The sequence below is a fragment of the Zonotrichia leucophrys genome, chromosome 2 (assembly GCF_028769735.1).
Source record: "Zonotrichia leucophrys gambelii isolate GWCS_2022_RI chromosome 2, RI_Zleu_2.0, whole genome shotgun sequence".
In the NCBI taxonomy this organism is placed as follows: domain Eukaryota; kingdom Metazoa; phylum Chordata; class Aves; order Passeriformes; family Passerellidae; genus Zonotrichia; species Zonotrichia leucophrys.
The window spans coordinates 22077922-22101623 of record NC_088171.1 but is presented as its reverse complement, the minus strand read 5'-3'; the positions used below and the strand labels follow the sequence as shown (position 1 = coordinate 22101623).

At 38.4% G+C, this 23702-nt stretch overlaps 1 protein-coding gene across 3 annotated transcripts in view; it reads right to left on the bottom strand.

The window, feature by feature from the left end:
- Positions 1 to 163: 163 nt before the first annotated feature.
- The window catches only part of ITGA8 (integrin subunit alpha 8), a 111782-nt gene continuing 88243 nt past the window's right edge, over positions 164 to 23702 (bottom strand). For 2 of the 3 annotated variants that reach the window (XM_064704211.1, XM_064704212.1), the window contains 3 exons: positions 14594 to 14695; positions 5576 to 5698; positions 1168 to 4353 (listed from right to left, as the gene is read on the bottom strand). In XM_064704211.1, coding sequence (XP_064560281.1) covers positions 4267 to 4353; positions 5576 to 5698; positions 14594 to 14695 — 312 coding nt within the window. In that variant the 3' untranslated portion in view covers positions 1168 to 4266. Of the gene's footprint in view, positions 232 to 1167; positions 4354 to 5575; positions 5699 to 14593; positions 14696 to 23702 lie in introns of those variants that run through there. The other variant, XR_010439096.1, reaches the window with a different exon arrangement.

The following is a 23702-nucleotide window of genomic DNA, read 5'->3' as shown; positions in this document are numbered from 1 at the left end:
TGACAGGAGAAATGGAGAATCTAACGTTGATATTTTGTTAATACAGTTCTAAATATTAACTTGGGTAAACTCCTGAAAAGCAAGCTAGCCCCTGTAATGCACTGACCATTTCACACAGCATCCAGAATTCTGCTCTGCTGCTGTTATCCTGAGTGGCTTCTGGAAAAGTAATACTGTCTGATACAGTCCAGTTTTGGAAAGAGTTCCTGAAGGCTGCTTTACAAACCCTTGCTGAAACAAAGAACAATATACAACCAAATGAAATGTAGTGCATTGGTGAAGTAGAATAACATGTTGAAAACAACAAAACCATGTGAAAAGCGACTTGAACAATTACTTCCATTCTTTTCTAAAAGTCACTGTGTACAGTAGGGTAGCATCTTGAATAGCTAAGTGCCTCTCCAGTACAACACACAGGCAAAACAAGAACAATCCTTCAATATTAAAAGCATTCCTGCTGTGTCACATCATGGTGCCTGCACGAGTTGAATTCAAGACTTTTTATTGTTAAGAGGCACTGCCATTCCGCTACACTTTAATATGGATCTTTGCCAACAATCATAAATAAAACACTCACTCATAAACAATTCCTAAAGGCAGTGTGTCAGATGGTATTTCATTAAAAAAAGGCTTGCTGCAGTGGAGTACCATAGGCCATGGCTGGCTGGGGCTTTCTTTCTCCTGTGTATTTCTAGGTGTTTTGTGGGTTCCCAAAAGGCTTTTTAGTTAATGAAAACTATGCCTACCAGAAGATCTTTCATGCTAATGGAGGGAAAGTTCACAGCTAAAACACAGAGAAAATCGGTGTTGTTTTCAAGAGCTGTCTAATTTGGAAAACCTGTAAAAGCTGTGCGAAATAGAAAAACTCAAAATGAGTTACAGAATGGTGGCAATAAAAAAATTAACCTGTGGTGAAATTCAAATTGTATTTGCTAAATATCTTTAAATCTGTAAGAGAAAATATATTAAAATATACTGATCCCTGGTATGAAAATTCTGAAATTTTCATGAAACAGAAAATATGATACAGTCTGCTGTATGGATAAAATAACTGGAGAGCCTTTCTCAAATTCAGCAAGAAGCATGGGAAATAAAAGATGAATGTCTCTCTGTTTACTAGACTGCTGTGGTGGCCATAGCAATAAAGAGTTTTAATAGGCTAATTTTTTAAGTAATCTTCTGTTTCTCCTGCTCTCTGAACTCCTCCCATATTCTCTGCAATTAGCAGCTCACCACAAACATTGGGAAGAATAAGGCTGAATTACATTTACAGAAAGCTGGATTTAGTAACTCATTACAAAGCTGACATCACTGCAACAAAAGGTCAGTCGGGTAGGGATGTGGCAGAGGTTATCATGTAGCACAGCACTAATATACTGGGGGGAAAGATTATGTCAACTGCCTGCTAAGTGTCCACATCCAGGATGCAATCTCCCCAGGGAATAAACACTCTTGGCAAGCACTGAAACACAGAAATCTTCACAAAGCTGTTTGCAATTTGCAGCCAAAACTATCCACAAATGCTGGGAATAGACTACAGTCCTTGACAACACACAACTCCAGACATTTCCAGGGGGGAAGTTTAATCTACAAGGATGTAGAAATATAAAACAAAGTATTGCTCAAAGTAACTGTTTGTCAGATCATGTGCCTCTAATTTGGTTTCCAGTGACATTACACAGCTGCAGCCAATGGATTCCAGCCAGGCCCAACAGTCACTGAAGTTCTTTTTTTGTTTAAATTTAGTATCTGAACATGTTTTGCCCATCATTAAAATGGAGAGTAATTTCTCAAAAGTGAACTGTAGAAGTTACAACTGCGAAGAACTTATTAGGTCACCTAGCCCCATCCTCAGAGCAATGTAGGATTGAAAACACATTGCAAGAAATACTGAACTTCACAGTGTTTGTTTTACTTTTTCCCCCCCATTCCTTTTTTCCTTTATTGTAATTGTTATCAGTATATTCAAAAGTTTAAAAAACAACCACAAATGCCAGTGTAAACATGCTTCAGGTATATAAGTAATATAAAGTATTGCACATACAGAAGTCCTGTGTTCAGTATCTCCTTATGGTGCTATTTCATCAGAGTTGTGCAGATGATGTGATTACAATGAGCTGCTGATATTATTTCTGAAGCTGCTACACACATCAATTAAATATTTATAAAAGCTGGAAGCTCACTTTTTGTACTTCATGGAAGGATGATTTTGCCTGGAATGTATGGGAAACAGAGGTGTGCAAATACGGGACAGGCTTGCTTTGTGATGGAATTTTTCAGCTGATGTCTCTAATCTACAAGGGATCAGCTCAAAACCATCTGGGGAAGGGGTCTGTTAATGGTTTTCTGGAGGACTGAGAAGTTGTCAGGCCTCCCCATCCCTAGGAAACAGAGGTACTTGCTTGTGTGAAGCACACAGGTGCTTCACCTCTGTGTTCAGAGGCCCATGTCTCCTTTTCCCTGTAAGTCTTGTGGGCACACTGCATCTGATAAGATAAAGACTCCATAAAGGTCTTGCAAATTTGCCTTTGCTATGAAGATGTAACACAGCTCCTGCTTGGATTTCCCAGGTTAGTCTGCATACAAGAAATGACAAAACTTTAAAATCTCGTGTCAGACTGGCAGAAGTGACAATGTCTCATAACTACTCCTATCTTGAAGTATTAGGAAGCAGAAGGCCAGTTGTTTAAAAGGAGCCAAAAAGTGGCAGAATGGATTAGGCCATTTACCAGTTGAGAAGCTGAGATGGATTGGAAAGAAAAGGAGAAGGCAAGTGGTGTGTATGTTTCATAAAATGAACAATTCCTCATGAAGTTTACACAATATTGCTATTTTCACACTCACAGGCAGCGCTGAAAGACTCAAGCTTTCACATAAAAATTTGCACAGATCAGGACTTAGAGCCCCTGCTGAGATAAAGACCATTTGCTGATAGAAGGGAAAGGATAGAAACATCTCTTCTTTGGAATCCTAAACCCAGAAAAAAAAACCCCAAAACCAACTAAGCGTGTATTTTTACTCTTTACTTCAAAATCTCCTTCTTTCTTTTTGTTCATGCTTGGCTGGCTGGCATCCTATTTTTCTGCATAAATACAAATCCTGTCACCCTTTCCTGCGAGACTTTAAAAATAATTTTATCAAGCCCTAAACTTTGCCAAAAGCATTACTTTTAAGATGCTGCCAGCTTGTAGATTGAAAAATGAAAAAGGCAAAGATTTCTTTAGGTGAAAAATTATGGCAGTAGGTGTTCTTTTTTAAGAGGGGATTTCAACAAAGTAACGGGGTAAAGACCAAGAAATTTTGCCCCAGCCCCAAACCCCCCCAAGCCTTTTCAATATCACCAGTGTGGCTGTGATAATTTAAAGCAGTGTTTCAGAAATGTCTGTAACCTGTGTCAGTGTACAGCTGCCAGCCATCAGCAAAGCAAGAACAGGGCAACTCATCCCTGCTCTATATTGTGCATGGATTTAGTTATCTGGGTGTGACACTGCCAGCTCTGGGCTGAAAGAGATACAACATGTACTTGCTTATCATATGTCTCATCTTGTAAAGTGTTCCATAAATTTTCTGCTTTGCAAAACACCTCATAGCCAAGGAGGTTGTGTTCTGGGTGTACAATGCATTTACTCTTCTATTTACATGCAAAGTAAGTACATGATTTCTATTATTTTTCCTTCTCTCAAAATCTACGTTGATGATTATATCAGATACTTATTACAAAAAGGTGGAAAAATAAATAATTGTGCCCCATCTATAAAGGTATTTATAGATTACCTTTGTGTTTCAGAAGTACTTTCACAGTACTGATATATTGCCTGTCTCCCTGAGCCATAATTTCATAGAAGTTCTTAGGGAGGTTTCAAAGATACTCTGCATGATACAGTAGCATTCAGAAGGTTTGTCCTGCTTCATCTTCTAGCCAATCCAGCAATGAAGGCATTCTCTCCTTGAGAGATCTGGGCTTGTTCTGGAAGCATCTCAGCATACCACATGTGCTCAGAAGCATCTGCTGAAACGTAGACTGACTGGAATATGGGATAAACATTCTGTTCAGTGGAAAATATGTTTGTAAGGCAGTGATAAGTTACTTTCTTTGGCAAGGATGGCCATCATGTGGCATGTTCTCAGAACATTGCATAGATCAGATTGACAACATGTCACTTGCAGGTACAAAGGAAGACTGGTTGGAAGGAATCTTTCATTTAATCCTCATCATGTTTCTAGTCTCTCAGGCAGGATTCTGACTTGAACTGTCACTTTCTTCCTTTATGCATCAGTAGTCTTGTTATTTGTCAGCTGTTGCCTGTCAGCCATGTCATCTTGAGGTGGTCTAGCTCTGTCAAAGAAGCCACACTGCAGAATAAATCAACAGAAACAAAGATGTCATGGTAAGACAACCACAGGAAGACTTAGCTGCAGTTTGATTGTTCAACCTGAAATGCTGGGCACAATGTATAGCAGGCTGAGAGACTGTGAAGACATTTTATTTCTATCCAAATCATTCCCTATGAAAGTTTTAGATGCAAGGCATTGAGTTCCAAAGCACAGCTCTAAAAATCCAAATTATATGAAAGATGTCTTTGTAGGAGATGTAAATTTGGCCTGAATGCTGGTATGGACTCTCAGTTCAGCAAGGTGCTCATTCAGAAAGGAGGTTTAGACTGACAAGCAGTAATCAAAAGAGAAGTGTAATATGTGTTGGGAAATGTCCACAGGACAGTGTTGTGACCTAGTCTAAAGATCACTAAAGGTGAGATTCTTCCCACCTTACTTAAACTGTCTAACATTCATTCTTTTAGTTGAAAGGTTGAAAGTTCAAAAGTGGTTAAAGGAAAGTACCACCAAAAGGTAATTTCTCTCCTCCTTGCATGTTTAGACATAACTTTTTGCTGCTGCTACCTTGCCAGATGAAGTTGGGAAGTTAGCATAGGCTGTAGACCTAACCATAACCTTTAGGCAGCTGAAGACAGATGAACCATATCCTAATGTAAGGAATTATTTGAATCTCATTTTTAATGTGAACTGAGAGGATGGACAAAAGCTACACTGGCTCCTTGTAATATAGCAGTTTCCAGTAATTTGTCTTAAAACTTGTGAAAGGAGTGTAACAACCAATACAAAAATAGAAAATTTTAAACAAACAAAATATATGATATATTAATATAAAAGGAAATCTTCTAAAAATTAATTCTCAGAAGCGCGAGTGTTGTTCCATGCTGACAAAAACTGGAAATTCCTGAATTATTCAGAGAAAACAAAGTTAGAGCAACTTCTTTTTGAACCTAAACATCCTGAAATAGAGGATCAAAGGTCTTGGGAAACAGAGCCAAACTCTGTATGCCCATTTGTAACCAGGTTTCCATAATAAAGGAGGACTTTCCAAACAAGTTCCCTGCATAAAGGTCAATGACACTAGCATGTCAGAAATGCAAAACAAAAAAGACACGTGTACTGTTGCTTTTGCTCTGAACTGTTAAAGATCACAAAATTCTAACCTCTCTTTTTATCTGTTAGAATCTTCCAGTGTTTTTGGTGGTTTTTTTAAGGCAACAGTAACAGGAAAAATGGCACATACCTTCCATAAAGCTAGGGTCAGCAGAGCTAGTACTAGTAGTCCAAGAAGAATGGCTAGTATTATAACCCATAAAGGGATCTCAAAGGACACATTTGGGGTCGACCAAATGACAGATGTTCTGATCTGCAATGAAAGGAATACATTTAATGAACAAAAATGAAGCAAGTAAAGCAAGTTCAACAGTAGATCCTAAACAGAGGTTAGGAGCATTGATTTCAAGAGCATTTTGCAGATTAGAAATACACATTGACTGAAATTTTCTCATGTTGACTTGATTTATTGTAATTTCTTTTCCACTGGTTCATGATAATTACTAGAAATGGAATTCACACATATATAAAAGTCTTGTCATACCAGACAAAGAAATAGTTTTCCCATAATACAGAGTGGCAAAAAAATTCCCTCTGTGCAGATGCTTCACAAATATTCCAGGAGCAAAGTTCTGTGCACATGCTGGTACAGTTTAGGCCAGTACACTGAAATGCACTGAATTACTCACAAACAATGGTTGACTTTAGCCCAAACTCTTAATTCAAACCACAGTAGATACCAGCAACATTTTTCTTATTTTAATTTTTGCTGACATGGCAGTATACATTTTTTCCTACGGTTTGCATTTCAGCTAAGCAGTCCAAAAATGAAACCCAAGCAGAGTGTATTGTCCTTGTGATAAAGCCTAACACACACTCTGATGCTATCTTCTTGAAAAGAAGCCAAGCACACAGATCATTACCTAAATGGGAAGCAAGCATGAAACGTGCTCTCTCATTGTCTGAGGCTCTACAGAGCAGCAGAGGCTAACATCAGTTATCAAAGGTTTTAATTGACTTGGCAAACTTCTCTCAGTAGATCTTCATGTGGACAAAGAGTAGTAATAACCTTTTTCTATTTCTCCTTCTGGGGATACCCACACTCTCCTCCATACTCTCCTTTCCATACCTTGTACAAAATGCATTATATGCTCTCAGGCTCTGCTTGGAAGGCTCCTCAGTCTCACTAAATATTTGCTCAGTCCCTGCTACTCCCAAGCAGGAAGCAATGAGTCTGGGCTTTCCTTAGCTCTTTCAACACAATATTATCCCTTCAGTCTTAGTTTATTTTCTCAAACTTTTTTCTTTGTTGTTAGCATAAGAAGTGATTTTTCTCTGGGGTTTTCTCTTAGACCTCTCTCATCTACTCCTAGTCTCCCTTAGGACAAGTATGTGACAGATGGAAGTTATTTGCTTTATGACATGATGAAATCAGTTTGCAAAGAAACTGAAGAGACAAACTCTTAAATGAAATTCCTCTTCTGTACTCAAGATACCTCTAGGAAATCTACTCTTTTTAATAAGTTTCTTGGCTATGGTCCAGTCCCTAGGCTGCACTCATTGTAAATTTTCTTTCTATGTTTTTTTCTTTCTCTATTACCTTAGTGATTGATGCACTAGAAATTTAACAAAATACTAATTTCTAGTTTGTTCATTGAAGGAACAGCAGCCTAACTTTTAAGGATGGGCACAACTCTGTAGTTCAGCTCAAAACTGTTTCCATTCCTGTGCTTCTCATTTTTCCCCTTGAAGATGGCAAATTTAATAATTTAATCCTTTCTGCAACATCCAGTCCTTTCTTCTCTCGCTTTTTCTTGTTATCAGCATTCTTTGATAGACTTTTCCTTCTGAAAGCACCAGCAGATTTGTCTTTCAGCTACTGTCAGGCTTAACTGGAAGACACTTTTGAATAGTCATTTTCACTTCATCTCTGCAGCCAACTGCTCCCTACTGTGACACAGCATTTACAGGGGTGGCAGTCTGGTGAGCTCTACTGATGCAAGTATTTTTTATTGTATCCCTCAAATGTAGGGGCAAACTTTCTATGTAGGAAACCACTTGCTTTCTACCAAAGCTTACACTGAGGGTTACACAGAAAATTCCAGGACACTGCCCAGTCCTGGTGTTTGCACTTTAACATTGGCTCTGAAGATGAAGTACTTGCAGTGCTGGCCGTACCATCGTTGATCTAACAAACACAGATAATATGCATCTTTGGAGCAGCTCTAAATGGTCATAAGTCTAGAATATTTGAAGAAAGATAACATCTAAAAAGAATAAATATGAGAGCAAATTAAAACAAGAAATAATTACTTTAAGGAAAACAGCATTAATAAAACAACCAATGAAATGTCACCCTTAGGTGCCAACAGATATCCTGATGGTCTCGTCCAGTGATCAATCATGCCTTTGCAGGAACACCATTCCTTTGCCAGCCCTCCTCTTTGGGTTGCTTCCTAACCACTGCAAAATTTCATAGGCTCTCTTTATCATTAGATTTAGCTAGAGGAGAGCTCATTTAGTAAGGATAAAATGTTCTTGAATGGTTCTGCTTGTGTCTCAGAGTGGCATTAAAATGCAAGGGCAGAGAAAATGAGAGAAGGGTCATTCTGAACTGTCTGCGGAGATTCTTCCCAAGAAAAGCCAGTTAAGGAAAAAGATGAATTCAAGTAAAAGGTTAATTGACCAGGGAAAACAGAAAGGATGCAGTTATAAGGGGCTGCTTGAAGCCTGTAGAATACAATGGGCTCAGCTGTCCAAGGAAGAAGCATTTCCATTCTGCAGCTAGAAAATCATGAACACTGCCCTGAAGCAAGCCTGATCACATACAGCACAAGAGCTGGGAAGTGCTGATGAAAATTCATGGGCCCCAAGACAGCAAAAATGGACTGATTCAAATAACCCCAACTCATTCACAGTGTGCCCTTCCTCTGTTGGCAAACTCTGAGGTACTACACACATAAGTTACAAATTTTAATTATTGTTTGGAAAGGACCTGACACTGTCAACATACAGATTGCATATCTTAATCATCTAAAATTTGAGCTTCACTACAGTTTCTATTCATAACACTAATAACACTATCACTTGCTTGAGCATGTTGCTGTGAATCTGGAGCACTAATGTCAAAGACTACTTACGAAAACCATCTTAAAAAATATTTGTAAAACAGCAGAAAAAAAAAAAAAAGGCAAGCAGTGCTTTCTGTTGGCTCAAGTTTAATGAAATTAGTGACTCCATTTTACAGCAAGACCAAACCACAGGGAAGACCCATTTACATGCAAAGACTTTATTTTGCCATTTCTGCTAATGATAGCTTCAGCCAAATTCGTAGGTAGCATAATGTGACTGAGATAAATACAAGAGGAAATGGGAGCCAACACTGCTGCTTCAGAGTGGATTGTTGAACATCAGTAAAACAGCACAAAAAGATTCTGACAAGCTGCTGGCTAGGTATGGACTTCTTGATAGATGGAGAGTCATCCGGGGTCTGGCCAGGAAAGGGTTAAGTTTTGGGAGTAGCCTGGAGGAGGCATGACCAGGACCTGGAGGTTACTCTATCACAGCTCACATTATTATGTGAGGCAGGGGAAGGGAGTCTCTTCTGAAGTTCCTCCCAGCTAAGTAAGTCTGGCAGAGGGAGCTGATATTAGGGAGCTTCCCTGTCAATCTTTCCTTTCTGGTACCCTCTGCCATTAGTGTTGTTGCTGTTACTGTTAATTTTCTTATCTCATTGCTGTTTCCTGTAAATTGTTCTTATCTCAACTCATGATCTTCACATTTTGTATCTTCAATTCTTATTTCCATCCTGTTGCAGGTTGAGAGGGATGGGAAAGCAGGGAAGCAAGCAAGAAGTGCATGGTTTAGGGTCACAGTGGGAGAACTAAACCAGGGAGTACCACTCTTAAAGCATGACAACAGTCTACTGAAATTTTACATCCTGAATATGGAAATTATCTGAGCGGGCAAATTCTTCTTGGAGTAGGAAGGAATTTTGGTTTACAGATTTCTTCAGATAGTATTTGACTGAACCATATCTGGTTCCTTGGGCACCAAATCCAGTTTAACCCAAGGTTAAGGTAACTACTTCAGCACCACAGGTGCTGAGACAGGAGTGAAGTAAGCTGCTGTGTGGTGTCAGGTCTGAATAGCTCATAGGGCAGCATATGATTGCACAGGAGCAGAGCAACAACTTGACTCTTAATGTGTGCCAATTCACTGTTCAAAATTAGGTAGGGTCAATCCAGACTCCAAAGCATGTTTGAGATCCTCCTGAAATCAGTGGAAACAGATTATTTTATTAAAGATGGTAGATTTCATTACATTTTGGATAAAGCTGACAGTAGTGTATGCAACTACAAGTACACGTATTGCCTTTTCATGTCTTCTTTTATGTGCCACTTCTACATAGTTCCTGTGTTCGTGTGCTGTGTTTTCTTTCCTCTTAGGCTATGAAAACAGTAACACAATCTAGCTCATATTCTGAAATCCACAGAGCACCTATCAGCATGGATCCAGACCAGGACATGTGGATGTTCCTGAGGATGCTAAACAATTATAAGTGGTGTAGCAGCACACAGCCTTGCTTGTGCTGCCTGTGTTCAGAATCATTTCTCCCTTCCTCCTTCTGTCATTCTGCCTTTACAGACCATCAAGTGCAACTTGTGGTTTAATTTCAGTAGCTCAGCTGGAGCTTGACAAATGTTGATACATAAACAAGAAGCTGTAATCTTATAAAAGAGCAGGGCATCATGTTCATAGTCCTTAGATTATCAGCATTGAGCAAAACAGCAGAAATTAGGTCTATCTTGTATCAAGCAGACTGCTGCAAAGCTGGCACATTTCTCTTCTCTGAGTGTAGCCAATGCTAATGAAATATTTGCCTGCTAAAATCTTTAAACCATCCTGTCAAACCCACACCCTTTTCCCATGATTTTTCTTTGTCTTAGGTTTTAAAAGGGGATGGTTGTGCTAAGTACCTGGAATTTATTCCCTGAGCAGGGTATTATATGTAGGCATCAGCCTCACTCCTGCCTGTGTGCATTACCAGTAGGATATAATGCCCTGGGCTGCCCCCTTTACACAAAGCCTTCCAAGGCTACAAATGCAATTCTTGTGAATAGTTTGACACTGCACGTCCTGAACACCCACAGAGTTGAGGCAGAAGCTGGAGGGGAAGACACAAACAAAACATTCCTTCAGTTTTGTCTTCCCTTGTTTCACCATTTTTACAGAGGACTGTCGCTTCTTCACCCCATGCTGTCCACCAACAGTTTTACATGTGATTTTGATTTAAAACAAGTTTGTGTTTTCAGCTTGGATTTCTGTTCTTCTCCATGTGGTAGGTTTAGTACTGTAGGATCAGAGCCAGGGAATGTTTCCATCTAAGGTGGCCAAAATGAAGTGGATTTTTTACACAAGTGTTGCATGTTGACACTGTACTTTGGATGTGTGTTAGCTTTCCTCTCTGTTCAGGACAAGACTTTATGCTGAACACTGAAAACAATGCTTGCTTCTCTGTCAAATGGGTGAAGAGCACATCTCACAGACTTGAGAGGAGCCATCTGACTTCTGACACTGCTGAGCATCTCACACCTTTGTTATCCAAAGGGTGCCAGAGAATTCCAGCTGCCTCAGGCACTGAGATGAGGGTGAAGTCAACCCAAGAGTTATGGACAGAGCTTTTGTTTGCTATTGGAAATAACATCCACACTGGTCTTAGCACAGATGATGTCAGACAGTCTTAACTTCATAACCGCTCTTGCAGTTCCATGAAAGTCATTTGTTGCTTATGAAAGTGTTCTTCTGGGGAGGCTTTTAAAAATGTGCCTTTTAAAAAATGTGCCATAGTCAAGCTCACTGTAAGTATATAAAATAATTATTAGGGCTTTTGCCACTGTATTTCATTCAATTTGGAATTGCTTCTGATTTTGGTGTTAGTATGTCTTCAAAACAGTCTTTGATTCCTCTGGTGCAAAGCAGAGAGAAGCACATGAAGTAATCCGCTGCTTCACTGGTACTTCCTTATGTATAGATGGGAATTAGGTTTGACTGGTGCAAACTTCCAGCGCCTGTGGTCAAAATTCAGTGCATGCCAGTGGGATTCTCACAAAGTTATTTTTTTCCTCCCTGGTTCTTTAAAAGACACATTTCAAAAAATAAAAATAACTTCTCCATAATTTATTCTTCTACTTTAAACAGCTAGTAAATTAATTATTATTCTAGTGCTACTGCTTTTGCTGCCCATGATGACCTTCCTTTAGTGTTCAGAAATTTTCTTTACAGAGGCTGAGAAACAGGAATTCTTTTGTCCTCCTACATGTCCCCATCCAACCATTACAGCATGATGTTCTTATGTTCTCAAAAAATGCTCAATATAGAATGTAAAAGCTCCCTCAAGCTTGAAGTCACATTGATAATTACATATTGCAAATGTTTATGCAAATACATTTCATAAGGAATATAAGCTTGTTTAAAATGCTATCAACATGTAATAACTAAAAAAAGTTATAGGCCTTAGTCTGAAACCAATGGTGCTCACTGGAGGACACTGGTCAAACAGTTTAGACTAAAGGTATCCACAGTGAAAGTCCTATCAAATGTTTAAGAAAAGTAAACCATATTTTATTAAACTCCCAAACTGGCTCAAGAATCATACATTTTAAAAAAGCAAATTTCTGCTTATTCTAACTTTGTATTTTGCAATAGAAAGTACTTTCATGTTGCACATGAAATTCACCAAGTAAGACAGTATTATTTACCACAATAATACTTGTAGCAAAAAAAATGAAAATTTTCTCTTGAATGAAATAGCTATTAGCAAGGAAATCCAACCAGTTGCATAATATATGGTTGCAACTCTAAGACTATCAAAATTAATGGAAATACTATATATACTATAGATGTCAGTGGATTCTGGTTTAAACTCCATGCCAATTTTCTGTTTGATGCATTTTCATTCTAATGTTTTACTATAAAAGATCCAGATTTTCTTACATTTACCTAATGTTTCACACACCTTTGTATCATGATCCTGTCTTCAAGATCTGTGTGTCCAAGACTTATATTCCATGATGATAAAGTCCTTAGAACTACAAATAGGACTCTGTAGGTTATTGATGGGTATGGGATTACTCATGCCATTAAAACTTAAAGTAAATATCAGCCTGCCTAATTGGAATCCAGCCCTATATGAATTAAATGAAGGACATATGCTCTATTCTTTAAAATATTATCTTCTTTACATAAACTTTCAAGTGCTAGCTGATTATTAGATATATACTTTTGAAAATTGATTTTAAAAATATTTAAATTTTTCTTCCACTACCACCCTTTCATTGTCTGAAGGAAAATCATAAACCTTTAAATAAATCTTTGGAAGCTTTTAAAACACAACTAGTGATCTTTTTCAGAAGGAGCAAAAATATTAAGCTTTGCCCAACTTCAAGGAAATATTTCTTCTTGCAAGTGGAACATCAAAGAACTGGTGCATATAACACATCAAGCTGTAGAGCTGGCAAGCATCCACTGCCATGTCCAGATATGAAAGGACATAAAAGCGTTATCATTTTTCAACATTTTACAGTTGCCATTACAGGCATTTTGCTGTAAATCATCTGCTGCAAATAACAAGCTTTATACTGGCTGGAGTAAGAGAATGAAATGCTTATCTGATCATTTGGTAGATCATCTGACACTTGTTGAGAACAGCAGGCTATCACCTGGGGTAAAGCACTCCAGCCCAGATGAAGGCCCCACTATCAACAGAACTCTGCACATGTGTTTCTGGTATGGAACACATGCTGCAAGAAAATAAAAAAGCCCAAGTATATCTGTCAGCTTGGTGCCTTTGAACCTTTCTGGATGAATACTGCATTAAGCACCAATCCTCTCTAGTGAAATCAGGGTTCTACTGATGGTGGAGGTTAGAGTCACTGTGCACACAGAACCAAGATTTCACCTTGTGTCTTCCCAGAGCAAGTACCAATCAACCATTCCATCTGTGCATGTACAAAACAAAACTTGAGAGCCTGTATCCTCTAAAATATACTCAAAGTAAGCTCTGAAGTGTATTATTCTGTTGGTTTTCTAAGAACGACAGTATCCTGTCCCTATTACTGCATTTCAACCGACTGGTATGATGTACTTTCAGCACAATTCAATTTGGCAAAGTTTGAACTGAGCTTACCTTTTGAAAGAAGGACTGTAACTGAGGAATATTTATAAAGATGAGAACATTAAGCATTAAAATTTCAGATTAGTCTTATACTAGAATCAGTTTTTGCCTTCATATTTTACTTACCTTTATCGTTGACAAAACAGACAAAATATCTTTATCAATGACAAAATAGAGTGAATTTTAACCATGTTAAACCATGTGACTTTTAACCATAAGAAACAAATTACTTTAAAGTGCTCCCCAAACTCAATCCTTTGGCACCAGAAAACAATTAAATCAAACTTATGTCTCCAAAATTAATGTTACATATAGTACTACAGAGCCATACAAATCTCGGCCCTCAAATAAGACAAATGCTTTAGCATATATCATCTATCTATCTATCTATCTATCTATCTATCTATCTATCTATCTATCTATTTATCTATCTATTTATCTATTTATCTATCATCTATCTATCATCATTTCTGTAAGGATTACCAAGTAAATTTGTATGCTTGCACTTCATGTGCTGTGAGGTGGCAATCCTAGAAAGGCATACAGACCTTCCTGAAAATCAGGGTATCAAAGAAGATTAAAACAGATAGAGAGAAGTTGCCGTAGACAATACACAAGCTTGTGTGAAAGAACTGCTGACTGGGAGAAGAGTGAGCTCTCTAAACCTGACAGAAACATGATTTGGATTTTGCATAAAAATTTCCTCCAGTTTTTTTTACCCCAAACAAAGTAACAAGATACTTGCTTTCACATTTCTGTTTTCTTTTGGGTGCAAAATCCATCTGAATAGCAATAGAGCAGTCTGCACATTAGTTCAGGAAGAAATTATTTTAAAATGTAATAAGAATCATGTATCATCAACTTCCACAGAAAGCAATGAAGTTATTTCCTTTAGGTATTACTTTAGGAATTTACACTAGAAACACAGGAAAGACCAATCTCAATATTTTCATCTATAAGAACTTTCACAGCTGTGATCAGAGTGACCAAATACATGTGCTTCACACAAAGATGTAATTTTCAGTTACTTACTGCTATGCTTCCCTCAGGGAGCTTTGCTGGTTGCACTTTATATGGCATGCTCTTAACTTCAAAGGAAACATTGGAAGAAAGACTGTAGAGATAATTTTTTCTCTGAAATGATACAAAAAAAGAAATTATTAAACCCCATGTTTGTATTTAAAAGCATTATGAAAGATTAGCAGACAAAAATACACCAGAGCACTGATTTCATAAGTCAAAGATGGTTTCTTTTGGTGAAAAATGCAGGAATTGAGACCTGTGTGTGTCCATGAGACAAATACAGCATAAAGCTGCAATACAAAGGCCACATGTTCAAAATGGGGAAGGAGGGTTAGATATGCAGAAAGATACATACAGTTGTTTCTCATATTTCTCTCTGAAATTGGTGAGTTAAAAGCATGGGTGAAGTTTATGGGGTGTCTGTGTTTTAAACCCTCAGCTGCTGAACAAGCTCAACAACCAGCATGGGTGTACTGAGGACATTCACAGGCCTATGCTGAGACCAGTCTGGTAGAGCTTCCTGATAACATCTAACAAATGGCTGTGCCTTCCCACCAAACAATAGAAGGAACAACCATCTCTGAACTTCATTTACACAGAATCACAGATAGTTTGGGTTGGAAGGGCCCTCTGGAGATCAGCTAGTCCAGCTCCTCTGCCAAGGCAGTCACCTAGACCAAGCTACACTTAGAATGGGATTGATTTCTTATTGCAGTGCAAAAATCCTACTCACCTTGCTTGCTTACTAAGTTGAATCAATGTGAGAGGAATGTACAGCAGCCATTGTTTAACTGGTCAGTTAGTAAAATATTTATATAGCTGTCATTAAGCATTTCAACAAACCCAAAGATGTGCAGACAAAATATGCAATTGATTTTCTGGGTGACACTACATGGCAAGTCATCTTGTATATCCCTTCCATGTAAATCTAGGGTAGTGATATGGATCTTCTTTGAAAGTGCTTCAATATTCTCTGAGAAGCATTAGATTATTAAGTGCTAATGTGGTTAATGGAATTCAGAGGGCTGGGAGTTATGACTGTTATATCTTTTTTCTATATTATTATTATCCTCCTATTATTGCTACCTGTCTTAATCCTTTATGAAATATGATGACCAGATTTCATCACCATATTTGGCTGATGATTTACAGAAAGACAGAGCCTTGTAAGTAAAGCAGTCTTTCCTTTTGTCACCAGCTTTTTCAGTCCAGCATATTTGGAACACCATTGTTACTTCCTGAATCTCCTTCTGCAAAACCTTCTCATTCATTCTATTTCTCACACATTTAGGAGTTCTTCTCCATTGAAAAGATTTGGTTCCTGTGTGATTGTTCAACATCTTTTCCTCAGTTTTTCCCTGTAGCTTCCTGTTGCATCAAAGAACTGCTTTTCCTCTTTCAGCTGTTTTGTTGAGCCAAGATTGAGGTAAAAAGACCCCTCGATAATTCTGGCTACGATTTCTTTCCTTTGCTGATGGAGAAAGGTTTATTTGTGAAAATGACCTGAAATAAGCCTAATGTAAGCCTGGGAGCCAACGTGGATGCATTTGAATGACCATGGCCCAAATCAAAGTTTTCACAGAACTGCTGTGGTTGGAGAGCATATTTGGAATTTGTTTCCTCCAAGCACAGGCACAGTAGAATCAACTAGAGCAGTATGCTCATGACCATGTCCAGTTAGGGTTTGAATATCTCCAAGAAAGGAAACTCCACAATCTCAAGAAGCAACGTATTCCAGTTTTTTACTACCCTCCAAGTAAAAAAGGGGGTTTGTTAATGTTTAAATGGAGTTTCCTGTATTTCAATTTGTGCTTCCTCCCTGTTCCTCGATATTGAGAAGTGTGTTCTTTACCCCCACCAATCATGTGTTTACAACTGCTGATGAGATCCCTCCTGAGGTTTCTCTTCTCTAGACTGAACACTCCCATCTCTCTCAGCCTCTCCTGGTATATTGAATACTCCAAGCCCTTAACCATCATTGTGGCTTTTAGCTGGACTTGTTCCACTATATCCACTATCCAATCGTCTCAGGGAGCCCAGGACTGAACTTCAGGTCTGTTTTATCAGTGCTGAGTACAGAGGGAGAATCAATTCCCTTGGCCTGCTGGCAACGCTCTTCCTAATGCAGCCCAGGAGGTTGTTGACTTTCTTTCCTGCAAGGGCACACACAGTGGCTCATGGTCAACTCTGCATCCCACAGGACTCCAAGATCTTTTGCCAGAGCACTGCCTTGCAACTGGTTGGTTGCATCAGTACATAGGATTATTCCTCTTGTGGTACAAAACTTTGCATTTCCCTTTGTCACCCTTTATGAAATTCCTGCCAACTCACTTCTCCAGCCTGTTGAGGTTCCTCTGAAGGGCAGTACAAACAACTGGTGTATCAACCACTCCTTCCACTTCACTACCATCTGCAAATTACCAGGCTATCAAGTTGGTAAGCATGATATCCCTTTTGTAAATCCATCCTGACAGCTTCCAGTCATCTTCCTGTCCTTGAGATGTTTGCAAAGGGCTTCCACATTTTTTTCTCCATCACCTTCTCTTCTCAAGGATTGAAATAATGCTGACTGACCTATACTTCTCTGAATCCTCTTTGAAGACAGGTGTTACCATTTTCTTTCTTGCAGTTTTTAAGGACCATGAACTTTCAAAGATAATTGAGAAACGTCTGACATTCTCATTGCCCCTCTCTCAGGACTTCTATGTGTATTCCATCATGTTTTTTTGACTTTTGTACATCTGATTTGTTTAAATGTTTCCCTATCCTTATATCCCTCTGCTGAAGATAAATGTTGATAGCTGCAAATTTCGTCTCTGGTTCCAGAGACCTTAGTTTACTGTATGCAGATTTTCTCCATAAAGACAAAAGTGATGGAGGGAGGCCTTGGGTAAGTGAGCCTTTTCTATGTCCCATTCAGCAGAAGACCCATATTTTCCTTTGTCTTCTTTTGGCAGCTGATATACTTATAGAAGTCTCTTTAATGCCTTTAAATCCCTTGCTAGGCTTAGGTGGGCTTCTGATTTCCCATCTCTGTCCTTGCCTTCTCAGACACTCTCTCCATTCCTTATCCAACCCCTGCACAGGGTCAACTGACTCTGCTTCCACCTCTTTTATGTTTCATGGAATCATAAAGATTGGAAAAGACCTGCAAGATGATTGAGTCCAACCTTTAACCTATCACCATCTTTGTATGTCTGAGTTGTACCAAGATGGCAAAACCACTTGTCAAGATGGACAGTTCTTGAGCTTAAAGGACGATGATCCTGGAGAATCAGTAGTTCTTCTGGACTTCTCTTTTTTTTTTTTTCAAGATAATCTCCAATGGACTTCTTCCAAAAAGATCCCTGTAAAGGGTGTTCTCCTGAGCTCCAGGGTTGTAGTTCTGGTATTTGCTTTGTCCATTCAGTCTCCTTTTAAAAGAGTAATTTTCTCTCCGAATATGTGAGGGTGATAAAAAGCCAGCACATTTATTGCCTTCTGGAACAAATTTGGCTATGCCATAATTTTGTTCTTTTAAAATATTGAGAGCAGCTGAATGGTTATTATCAGAAAAGTCAACCTCTCCTTGGGGCCTATACTAGGAAAGAGCAATACTAAAAAATCTGTTTCAAACAACTACACAGCCATAGTCAAATCAGCTGCTTAACACAGATAGCATCAAATGAAAGGGAACTATCAGTATCCATCTATTTCTATCAATTGTGTTTGAAATGAAAAATTAGGCTTGCTAAATAAGTGGATTTATACACATTCATGGTGCTGATCATCTATGAGGTGGTATTCAGAAAAATAACTTCTCCTTATCACATTAATTATTTTCTATTTCCAGACTCAAGACATTCTTGGTATTTTATTCTTCAGCACTAGATTCCTCCTCCCACAAAATCTCAGCATGTTTCTGTGACTGTGCATTCAGAAAAAAAAACTAAAAAAAGCCTTATACTTTCAATCCTAAGCAATTATTATCAAGCAGGATTCTGGATATGATTATATGATTTATAAACATAATCTGTAATGGAGAGAGCAGAATATGTTATATTATTGAAGAAGTAGACATTAGACAATGAGCTGGATTGGCTAAGGTACAGTAAAGGCATTAACTCTGTTGAAACCTCCTATAAAGGAAACAGCAGTAATGGAAATATAAAGCCTTTCACCTACTATACATGGCTTATTTCATTTTCAGCTTGTATCAGCAACAAGAACATCAGAGGAGGGTACTTCCTGTGGATTAATGCTTGGCTTGGGTTAATAAGCCTGGGTTGTGACCACAGCTACCAGCTCGTCTCAGCCCTTGATTAGCTCCTGGAAATGCTGGAAAACAGGAATGGAGACTAGACTATAAAAGACTAGAGAGTTATTTTCCTGCATTTACAGAATGATGTGTTTGTGGCAAAGGACTTGAAAACAATGACTGTGGTCAACATTGGCTGTAAACAAGATTTTTACTTGTCCTAACACCTTTAAGATACAAGCAGCTGTCTTTCCTACCGCTTTTTCTATAATTCTCAAGCCAATTGCAAGAAACAACATTTCTTTACCATATCATTTTTAAATAGAGTATGTTTAAATATTCAGTATTTACTGGAAACTGCAGGACTTGTGGTTTGAAATTCAAGCTGAGGATTTAGTCATGGCTCAGAGGAAGGAGAAGAAAGGATCTGGTATTTGTGTCAGTGCTTAATGATCAACAGTAGAGAGCCCAGCCTTAACTACACTGGTCTTTTGTGGTTCCCCTTGTGTTAGAACAAGCAGAAACTGATCTTGTGCTCGTTGCTGAAACAGTAGTTTGCAATATTCTGGGAAGCAGGCAAAACATGGCCATCCCCTGTGTTGCCTGGGTAGCAGATCCTGATGATGTACTTATTACAGCTTCTCTCTCTACATGCTTTTGTTTCACAAATAGATTTTTGAATTTAAGCCTTTGTTTTCTTTAAAAGTTGCAAGACAAAAAAAAAAGCCAGAAATAAAGGAAAGTGTTCCCAATAAATATGGAGTTCAGTGTTTTCCTACATACAATTGAGACCAAAATAATGTGAGAAGTGATGGAAAATGTTTGACAATTGGAAAGACAGTTCACCAGGCTCCAGTGGGATGCTGCTGCTCTCTGCAGAAAGCTCAAGCACAGACCTACTGACCCCCCACAAAGCATCTCTAAGGCATGTGGGCATCCTGGTCAGAGAGCACACTGAAATGCAGGGACAATTCTGGATCCCAGGGAGCTAGACTGAGGGTAGGAGGAACAAAATCTTTAGCAGCTTAAAGGCTGGCAGATCATTGCTGTTCTGCCGGTTTGAAGAGTTGAGCTACTGGAGAGAGTCCCCAGAATTACTCTGCTCCATTGCTTCTATGAAGAATTGTTCAGGCTCTTGGAAATCTTTTTTTCCTTTTTTTTTTTTTTTTCTGCTTAGCTGTAGCCTAGCTGAAATGCACATGGTTCCCCTACGGCAAGCTGCACACTGTGGTGGTATTTTTATCCCAAGAATTTGCAACTTTTGCACATGAAGTTCAGTACTGTGACAATTTTGGCACTGCTTGATTAACATTTGTTTCCCTTTGTATCTGCTGGAGCCTGGCACACTTTAAAGACAGGAGGATAAGCAATACCTTTTTAATACATGCTGTGGGAATTCATTAGCTTGCTTTCTTTGACCAATACCTCCCAAAACCTGAAGTGCTGCCAATAGAGAGTAGAGCTCATACAACTACTTCTTCTTAATAATTTGTTTAAAAATGTGCATGTGACTCTGTACACATGGTAAATTGTATTTGTGCCATTTGTGGCAAGAGGATATCTCCACCCAAACATAGCAGTGACCAAAGAAAATACTCTGAAAAATCAACACATCCTTCTCTTTATCATTATATTCTTACACTTCACATATTGTATTTTTTACATTCATTTTGACAGCCTATTTTAGGTTATAATGGAGGCAGCTGTTTTGTTGTGATTCCAAAATATTTCTATATAAAGATTATAATGGTTATCAATCTAAGAGGTTTATTTCTTCATATACCTAACATTACTTATACTGTAGCACATCTAGGAAGAGTCTCATGTTCTGCTTTTGCTAACACTGAAAATATTTTAAATAAAAATGAATTAAAACAAAACCAGCCCATACCCAAAAGACCTCCAGGTAGTTCAGCCCCATGCAAAGGTCTCTTTTTTTTCTAGCCTTCATTCCATATAAACAATCAAATAGAGTATAATATAATATTTTTGGCCACAACCAAAGTTTTTGGTTTTACTTATTTTGTTTTTTCAAATAGCAATAGTGTTTTGATGCAACCAAAATTTTTCTTGATGACTTCTTCCTTTTGTTATTATATGTGACTTGAAGGGCAGCACATAAAATTTCTGGCTTTTAATTCTCAGTCTGGATTAAAATAATCTACTTAAACTTCCATATATAGCTTATATATGGAAATGAATGGGGGCACAAGATGTCTCTCTCACTAATTTTTCTGTCTCACCACTTCCTTCCACACACAGGGAATTTAGGTTAGCTGCAGAATTATTCTTTGAAAATACTAAGCAATCTTCCCTGGACTGAGATGTTTTCCACTGGACATAGAAAGAGGTTCTGGGCTGGAGGATGCTAAGGACAGAAATTATTGTTTCTTGGGGTCATATTCCACTTACAGATCGAATAATTGCTCCCATAGTAAAGATGAGAGGAAGAAAAGCGAACAAATAAAGGACCTTGTACAAGAGGATCTCTCACCTGTCTCACATCACCTCCACCAGTTCACCTCTGTTCTGAGCTCCAAGCCTCTGCCAGCACACATGTGTGGCCCCGCTGCTCAACTATCTGCATTCTTCCTCTAATGGCCTTTGTGTAGCTGAACTGAATCCTTACCGTAAAAGCATTACCTGGCCTAGAGAACTTCTACCACACTAAAGAGGCTCTGAGTTCACCAGTAATAAAATATGGAGATTCTCAACAAAATCTCTCATTAGAACGTGCACTCCAACAGTGGTGACAGCTCCGGGTTCCAGGCAATGAAGGCAAAGGTGGATGCCAGGACTAGCAGAACTTGTAGTTGATGGTACAAACAAAGGTGTTACATCATGGTCTTCCTCATTTTCTACACCCTTCCACACCTCTCAATTTCTTTTTATATCCTTGGTGCAGCTTCAGCAGAAGGGAACACCATCATTTTATAAAGCAGGGATGTGGGGCCTCTCAAGCTGAGTGCGAATTGAATTTGCGTCTTCCAGTCCTGAATTCCCTAATCATTGGACTGCCAGCTCTTGCTTCTGCCAATTAATATGGAATAAACCGAGTCCTCTTCAAGTCTTTCATCTAAATTTATAGGTGCCTTCTAAATAATTTTTGGATTTTGTGTTCAAAAAGGGTGAACATATTCCTCCTAAATCCTGATTTGGGTGCCTATCCTCCTGATAAGAAACAACCCTCATGCAGCAACCTGATGGTTAATGCAGGTCACTTTGTCTGAGGTATCTCCTTTTCTCCATGTGTTGAACATAGAGCTTAGGTATTTAGTTTCAGGTTTTGGATACCAGTCAGGCAGTTAAGAGTGCTGCAGCACACATCACCATTAATATGCCAAGCATATATTTCCATTTTTATGCATGTAAAAAGAAAAAAGATCAGTGCACATTTGAAAACATTGAAATAATGAGTATTTAACAGAGAAGCCAAAATATGACTTTGGGTACCAAGAGAGCACCAAAATGCAGTGGTGCTTCTCTTGCTTTTCAACTTTTTCTGATTAAAACTAGATTTTTCCTCCCTTCTAACTATTAAAGTTCATGTGATCAGGAGTGCCAAATTCACATATCGGGAACTGCCAAAACGTCAAGAGAGAAACAATACAATTATATTCAGTAATATTAAAAGAAAATACAATAAACTTCAAACTTCTTGGGAACCTTACACATCCTCTGTGGTTTTGTAGATTACTGCCTCCCCTACCTCTCCCAGAAAGAGATTTGTATCATTATGAGAAATTTTCAGTACAGGATGAAACAGTAGCTAAGAATGCACTGAGTTCCATATCCCACAATGTTTTAAGTTCCAAAGAGCTCAGAGCCTCAAGGTTGTTACAAATCAGACAGATTATACAGCTTCATCACTTAGAAATGCATTTTCAAAACAGATGTTTTACTAGCCAACTCTGAGTCTTATACTCAAAAATACCCATCCATGCAAATACTGGACCAAATCCCTTTGGGTCTCCCTCAGATGACTCAGAAATATGATTAGACAAATGGAGACATAATGGAGCCCCATCAGAACACAACATAACATAACCATGTAAGGTTGTTTCTGTTTTGAACAAATCAGGCTATTATTTGCCTGATCAGCAAGTCTGAATCCAAAAGTCAGCTTTACTAGAGAGTTCATATTTACAGCCAGACTTTGAAGTTACTCCAAAAAAGTATGTGATTCTTCTTGGCCTTTGCACAATGTCTGTCTCTATCTTTGTTGGCTGGTTGGGAAATTTGTGCTGCTTTATTTATTCAAATGTGTCCAATCACTGCACGTCACTTAGCTGTTATTTGTTATGGGAGTTTGGGTTTTAATGTTACAGGTCACAACTGTCAGGAGACAAAAGGGTCAGCTGTTGTCAGTTAAACTAAGTGTAAGAGGAAGGAGTTACTCAATACATGACAGGTCTTTTGTGGCAACAACATACACATGTTTGCCCATGTAACTTCGATTAAAAACATTAATTATTTCACCCTAGCATAAATTAATCACTTCCAATAAAATCCTTCTCAGGTTTGCATTAGCATATCTTTAAGAAGAAAAAACATCCTGACACTGTGTTCTCGGTTTTAATGACCACAAAAAAATTCTTCTGCAAATCATCATGTCTTCATTTAAATTATAACACAGTTGAGTAATGTTGCATGTCACCATTATTCTGATTTCTTTGGCATATGAAAACTTTTACATTAACTTTTACATGAACTGCAATGCTTCTCTAGAGACTTTTACCCTAAGTTTCTTTACAAAAGCATGACAGTGGGGTTCAGTCTGGCCCTTGAACAGTCCTTCCTGAGTCACAATAATCTCATCCTGAGTCACAATAACCTCATCCTGATTATTTTAAATGCATTTTAATCCTCAGTTTGAATCTG